The 7,761-nt window shown below is 41.3% G+C and overlaps 1 protein-coding gene across 2 annotated transcripts in view; it reads right to left on the reverse strand.

Moving 5' to 3' along the window:
* The window catches only part of GPC5 (glypican 5), a 1,292,453-nt gene extending 1,284,698 nt beyond the window's left edge, over positions 1–7,755 (reverse strand). For both annotated transcript variants that reach the window (XM_014530085.1, XM_014530084.1), the window contains exon 1: positions 7,372–7,755. In XM_014530085.1, coding sequence (XP_014385571.1) covers positions 7,372–7,537 — 166 coding nt within the window. In that variant the 5' untranslated portion in view covers positions 7,538–7,755. The remainder of the gene's footprint in view (positions 1–7,371) is intronic.
* Positions 7,756–7,761: the final 6 nt, after the last annotated feature.

The raw sequence follows: 7,761 nt of genomic DNA on the forward strand, positions 1-7,761 counted from the left end.
AAAGATAAAAATTATGAACAGCAAATACATATCTATCAACAAGTGAATCTAAAAATCAAGTGAATAAAAAATCTGATGAACAGAGTAAACTGGTGAATATAATAGAACCAGGGGCATGGAAAGGGAGTGGACTGACAATTCTTGGGGGGAAAAGGGTGTGGGGGTGCAGGAAGAGACGGGACAAAAATCGTACACCTATGGATGAGGTCAGTGGGAGGGGTAAGGGCAGAGGGTGGGGTGGGAACTGGGTGGAGGAGAGCTATGGGGGGAAAAAAAGAGGAACACCTTTAATAATCTGAACAATAAAGATTTAATTAAAAAAATAAAATAAAATGCATAGGGGCCAAGCTCTAACCCATTTACATAACACCATAAAACATTTAAAAGTGTCATTGTATTTAGATAGCAGAATTGTGCAGGTTCAATACCCATGGATTGATGTCAACAAATATTTCAACTTTTATTCCATGTCAGACACTGTGCTGGGCACCAGATATTCTACAGTGTACCAGGTACACAACAGGACAGGCTACCTGATTTGCAAGGCCCGATGCAAAAGGAAAATGCAGGACCCTTTGTTCAAACTTCAAGATGGCAACAGAAGAATATTAAACCAAGCAGGGGGTTCTTCTGAGTGGGGGACCCTGTGTGACTGCACAGGTTACATGCTTGTGAAACTGCCCCAGTAGACATGTTCTCTATTCTCATCAAGCACACAATCTAGTGATGAACAATCAACAGTAAAAAGAAAGAAAATATGTCACCTTGATAACTGGGAAACACAGTTCAGTGAACCTCAGGAAAGGCCTCTTAGAAGAGCTGACATTTAAGCTAAGTCCTAAAGTATGCAAAGCAGCCAGCTATATAATGTGTGTGTGTGTGTGTGTGTGTGTGTGTGTGTGTGTGTGTGTGTGTGAAGGAGCCACAGGTTGGCCAGCTTATGACAGTGGTTCTCAATTAGTTTGATTTTGCCTCCCATGGGACATTTGGCAATATCTGAAGTTTTGGTTTTCACAACTGGGGAAAGGAGGATATTGCTACTGGTATCTAGTGGGTGAAGGTCATGGAAGCTTCTAAACATCCTACGATGCACAGGACAGCTCTCCACCCACCCACCACCAAGCCCCGCACAACAAAGAATTATTCAGCCCATACGTTAATGGTGCTGATATTGAAAAATCTTAATGTAAAATGAATGTATGTGTCATGGGCAAAGCCGAAAGCGGTGTAGGAGTTTAGCACATTTACCTATGACGTCACGGTAGTAAATATTGGAAACCCATATTCCAACAACAAGGGAGAATTCAATTTATGGTGCAGTGATTCAGTGAAATACTATACTATCACTAAAAAATACATGCCTAGAAGGATGTTTAATGTCATGGGAAATACTGATAGGTTCATAATTAGTTACAAAGAATAATAAAGTGGTTCTATATTCCTTCACAGAATATTTATGTGCTTAGCAGAGCATTAATAAGAGTATTGAAAGATGAATGCAAAGGGTTATCGGTGGTTATTTCTGGGTGGTAGTTATTTTATTTTATGCTTTTCAGTGCTTTAAATTTTCAGGAGAATGTGTATTCTTTCATAAAACCACGAAAGCACAAAATCTCATTTTCTTTCTCTAAAAGTACATTATACATTCCACTTACAAAACAGCCATATGTGAACCTGATATGGCTAATCAAAAACTGTCCTATTTAGTGTGATTCATAGAATGACTAATCATTTTAGAATGATTTCAGCAGTATCATTAGTGAAATCTGAAATACCTAAGGCTGTAAAGGAGAAGAACTGAGGGCACAATTGGTGCTGTCATCTCTTCGAGTTGAAGGTCAGGCTTTTATAAAAGAAAGACAGATGTGGGAAATGGCTACTTTCCATGAAATTGTTATTGTTACTTAACCGAGTAGATCAGGTACCATATTCACAATCTATTCCAGCAAAGCATATGACTGAAATTTCTCATGACTCCATTAAAACAAAGTGAATTTATAAATTGTGCCTGTTTAGGAGATGCATCTGATTGTTGGAATGTTACTTTTGTCTTATACTAGTTAATAATAATAATAATAAATGTTATAGACATAGGAGGTGTTCATATCAAATGTGGAAAGCAAATTATATACACACATATAGAGAAAACAAAAATTCATATTTCAGAAAATCTAGACAAGCTGGAAATGGGGTTCACAGGGGAGTAGGAAAATCATGAAATGCTACTTATAAGTTCCCCAAATTGCACCCCTCCTGACACCAGTTATACAAATATACAATGCATTGACAAAAAGGAACTTACTAGTAAATTATGGGATGGAGGGAGAACACACACAACATTTACATTTATTAATAGACAATGAAAGAATAGGGTGTGATTAGTACAACTCAAGCTCCTAATGGACAGTCATACTCCATGGCCCAAAAGTAGAACATTATACTCACTTTAAGTTTTACTCCCCATCATTAAGTTTTACTAAAAGGCCTGGATAAAAATGAAACCCATGATTCTCTTAGACATCAAAGCTCACACTGGATTGTCTAGAGGAGAAAGTGACAAACTTCCCTGACACCGGAAGGAGGCCTTAATGTTTACAATTCAACACAGACATCATGCACAGAATCAGAAAACAATGATCAGTCAAAGCCCCTTGAGATCTGTGGTGCAGCAAGAGAGCCACAAGGAGACTCTACAAACCCCAAAAATGACTAAACAACCCACTATATCCACCAACAAGAGTGACTACTGCTTTTCATTCATGATAACTATTCACACCTTAATCTTCCTAACACATAAATTACAAAGATGCCCAGGTCCTGAACTGTCCTACTTATTAAACCCTCCTTGTGATCACCTGGCACAGCCCAATTCCCATAAACGCCCCTCTCAATCACCTCTTACCAAGACACCCACAGTTCCTGAGGTGCGCAATCCTCCTTGCTGCAGAAAGCAAAACGAACCTAATTTATTTAACAATAGGTTTGTTTCTGGTGATTCTTGGCTGATGGATTTCAACAGAGGCAATCCCGACAACGATCTTCCCAAATGTCAGACCATGGGTCCTTTTTACGGCTTTGAAAATTCAATCACCATAATTATGCTTTTCCATCAACCAAAGGAGTTAGTTCTTGAGAAACAGAATTTGAGATTACTGTCAAAGACTGACTATGGCCACCAGCCACCTCATTGTGTGACTCCCTAAGCCACGCTATTCATACTACTTCACCTCCCTGAATACAGACAGCAGAATGGTGGTGACGTCAGAGGAGGCAGTAGCTTTGGGTGCTGCCACTAGCAGCGGTGTAGCCTCATTTCCTTCTTAGAGTTTCCATTAGTTCACGAAAAGAAACAAAATAGTCACCATAACCTAATAAATGCCATTTCAGATAGAAACATATTTCCCAACTTTAAAAACAATCATTTGTGAATTAAAAAAAAAACACACTAGGATGTTATAAATACATCTTCTGATATATAGAGATCTAAAACTAAAATTTCACCCTTAAAGGCCAAGTCCACTTAAAGTCAAGACACTAAATAAAAACTCTAATGACAACAACGCATTTTTGAGCACTTACTATATGCCTGGATTTGTGCTATTTTACATACACCCATTATTTCATATCACCTATGCAGCAACCCTTTCCAAACTATTAATGTTCCCATTTTACAGATGAGGAAACAGAGGTTCAAAGAAGATGACTGATTAACCTAGGTCACCGAGCTTCCGGTGGCAGAACCAAGTTTTGAAATCCAAATATCTATAAGTCCAAGCTCCACAGTTAGCAGATAGATTGTTTCTCTTGAGTGTAAAAATGAAATGACACTGTCCTTGAAGAGATTATAAGATTTGATTACAATGAAAGCAGTTAAAAGGTTAAAATGCTAGAGCTCTACTTAAAGTGTCCTATAGTATCATGATTTCATTCTGCCACATCATGTTTATTTTTATTATCTCATTTATGGCCAAAAGCTACCAAGAAAAAGTTGTCTTTCACAAACTACTCTTTGTATCAACGAACATGCACATTTTAAAAACCAGTTGGTATATAAATTAACTGCATGTAGTCTTGGACTTTTTATAAGCCTCTCCTTTCTGAATTATCTTCTTTTAAAAAGGAAATAATATATGTGTGAACAATGCACGTGTGAAGAGAATTTCAATGGGAAAGCATTATCCCTCTTCCCTAATAAATAACATAAAAATAAAAGGACCTTTAAAAGACACTTTCTCTAACAGTACTTTTCTGAATAAAATAAACAAGAGCAACGGGCACCTTGACTACTACTTAGGAAATAAAATCAGAACACAGGGAAATCTGTAATTCTAATCACATTTACACCTTCTCTCCTTTTTTACATTTCTCATCCAAACATCCTTAGGAGCTCAATAGGCCTAAAAGAATTGGAGCAGAGTAGAGAACAAAGGTGAGGGGAATCTGAGAAACAGCTGAAATGGCCCTTCTCACCACCTTAATAATTTCAAATTGGTAAAGTAGTTTACAGAAGATTAAAAGTCACAAATGTGGGAAGAAACTGTAGCGAAAGACAAGTACCATAAGATTTCAGTCAATGTAGAATTTAACAAACAAACTGAATTACCAAGCAAAATAGAGACAGCCTCATGGATAGAGAGCAGGTGGGAGGGGTGAATTGGGGGTGGTGGAGGGATTGAGCCAAAAAGAAGAAAAAAGAGAGAGAGAACTCATAGACATGAACAACAGTGTGGTGGGGAGGTGGAAGAGGGCATAGAGAGGATAGATGGTGATGGAAAAATTTAAATTAAAATAAAAAAGTTGTTCTACCAGCTTATATTATTTTTTTAAAGCATTTTGGCTAGATAGCTCAGAAATGAACCTTTTGTGAACAAGAAATGCAAGAAAGCACTTAAAAATAAACTTTTAAGGAAAACAAATACGAAATGTAAGTGTATTTGCTTTTGTCGATGAAAGCCTGTGTGCTAAATAAATACATTTGTTACAGAGACTGTTAATATTTGTGCTTTAATGTGGAAATGACTACTTGTATATTAACTATGCTCTCTCTTGAGATTGAGGATAATTTTAGAAAACAAGATAGCCAACTACTATACTTAATCAAGCTAAATGTTGAAGAACATATAAAATTAAGAAAAGCATTTAGGTCACATGTCGTATGTGCGGTTTACTCAATTTGGAAATTAATTTTTTTTACTGGGAATAAGAGAAATACCAATCTTAAAAGAAACAGCTCAATATTTCATTTAACTATTAAAATAAAATTTGAACAACAATACGGAGACAAGAAAAGTACAGAATCATATCAAATTCATATGTGAATGCCTTTTACTGGGCGATTCTAATTCAGAATAATTCTCTTGTATGACTTTTTCTTATTGCAAATATCAAAGGAAGTTAGCACTTCTTCCCACCAGCACCACTCGCGTCCCTCAGAGTGCAACCCTGCACAGCCCCATTAGGAGGTGCTACTATAATTCCTCCATCATCGTAAGCCACAGATCAATAAAGGTACTCGCAATGGGGAAACAATCCGGAATGTCTCAGAAAAAAAGGTGATTGCCATCCTGGCGCGTGCGTGTGTGTGTGCGTGTGTGCGCGTGTGTGTGCGTGCGTGCGTGTGTGTGTGTGTGTGTGTGTGTGATGTGTGATGTGTATCAAACCCAAATAAGTACAAGCATTTCCTTCTCTGCAGGGCAGAGCTTCAGTTTCTCCTTACATGCTGGTAAAAGGCCATGATACGCTGTAAAGTTCCTCTTCCGATGAGATGAAACACACACAAGGTCCTAGAAATGTAACACCTTCTATCCATGTGTTGCATCCAGTGGGTACCAGATATGAAAGCTGGGTGAAATCAAGGCCTTACTAGGGAGCTGTCAACATTCACTGAGCATATCAGCCAAAATTATGGTAAATGGGAGGCAAAATCTAATAATGCAGGTAAGGATTTCACAGCTCAATGCCCACACTGCGTCCTCCTCCGCAACACACACACCCTGGTAAGTAAGGTTTTACTAGCTACCGATAAGTGAGGTTTATTTTTTAATGAAAAGAATGCACTGAAATAAGAAAGCAGATTTAATCACAGCGTCCTCCTCCCCAGCACACACCCCCGGTAAGTAAGGTTTTATTAGCTACCGATAAGTGAGGTTTATTTTTCAATGAAAAGAATGCACTGAAATAAGAAAGCAGATTTAAAGGGGGTCCTATTGCACAGAAGAATTGCCCTAAACTGAGAATTTCAACTATGTTGTTTCAAATAGCACAGAAAAAGCACCTAGTACGGAACAGATAGTCAAATAAATATTGGTGTTTGTTTAAAAGACTGGTCACATAAACTAAAATGGATCCAGCGTTCCCAAATGCCTAGATTGTCCTTGTAGGATGACTCCAGAACTGAGTTCATAACCAGCAAAGCAATCAAGCAGAACAGCTACTCCGTGGCTCTCACAGCAAGTCTCCTCATCCTAAAAACTCACGCAGAGAACGGATTTTAGACTCAAGCATCCTGCACAAGTTCTTTGTTAACCAATACTGTACGCTCATAGTACTCGGTCTGTGTTGGCTTCATAGTCAGGGTACCTTGTTCCAGGAAGATCTCAGCTCCAGACACCTGCTATTGCGTTTGACAATTAAGACCTATTCTTCCAAGCCTACCCTAACCTGGAGATTCCGAGCCAGCGGAAAGGAATTTGCGCGGTAGGGGCAGGAAGCAGGGGGCAATCCGGCACATAAAAGGCGCATACAGGGAGCAGAATCTACACTGGCCACGCTTGCTGTACTCTCTCCCCTTCAATCTTTGGTGCATCTCATCCCTGCTCAGTGGCTCCCCAATACGTTCAGTTCGTTCGCCTGTTGCCATCACACCTTTCAGGAGTTGAAACTACCATGTGACTCGGAGAGACAATACTGGCCAGTTCGGTTCCGGGCAGAAGGTTTGGTGCCAGGGCTCGGACGCCAGTGCGGGTGGGTGTACCGGGTCCCAGTGCTAATTACAGAGGAGATGGGCTGTCCCGTCAGTGCCCCGCTCTCCAGCAAAGAAGAGTAACGCAGGTTTGCCTTTTTAGTATCAAACTTGGAGCGACCAACCCAACTCCTTCCACCCAAAGAGAAAGCACACATGGGGGCCCCCGGCGGGGCACTGGTGAAATTCCCACCTGGAACAGCTGTCAGCTTTACTGGCCTGTTCTCACACATCAGCCGAGACTGAGGGAGACCTGGCGGAAGCAAATGCCCAAAGCACGCATTGGCCGCCGCTATTCCCATGGTCCAGGAGACCCGGACCTGCGCGGCGGCGCTCGGGATGGTCACCCCGAGCTTCCCCCAGAGGCCTCACCGGATTCACCTTGAGCGGCCGAAGGGCCTGAAAGGTCCCTGGCCATGGAGAATCTGGCAGCCCCTTGACCGCTCCCACCAGGCGCCACTGGAAAAGTTTCCGAACTTCCTCGCAGCTCTGCCCGTCGTCGCCTCGGGCAAATACAGCAAGAGCCAGAAGGAGGAGACAGCAGCAGCCCACGCGCCAGGTCGGTCTGCCCATCATCGGTGTCCTGATCACCCCTTTCCCACCGTGGATCCCACTCCCCCGCGCGCCGGGCGCTGAACGCTCTAGAAAAAAAGGCTCTAGAAAAGGCTCGGAGGTCCAGGCTCCCTACAGGTGCTGTCGGGCGGCGTGCGTTCCGGGACCCCTCGGGACACGGGCTGCACCTGCGAGCACTTAGCTTTCTCCGGAGGAGCCCGAGGCGGAGACACCAGAGTTCTCGGGCA

The sequence above is a fragment of the Myotis brandtii genome, unplaced genomic scaffold (assembly GCF_000412655.1).
Source record: "Myotis brandtii unplaced genomic scaffold, ASM41265v1 scaffold71, whole genome shotgun sequence".
NCBI lineage: Eukaryota > Metazoa > Chordata > Mammalia > Chiroptera > Vespertilionidae > Myotis > Myotis brandtii.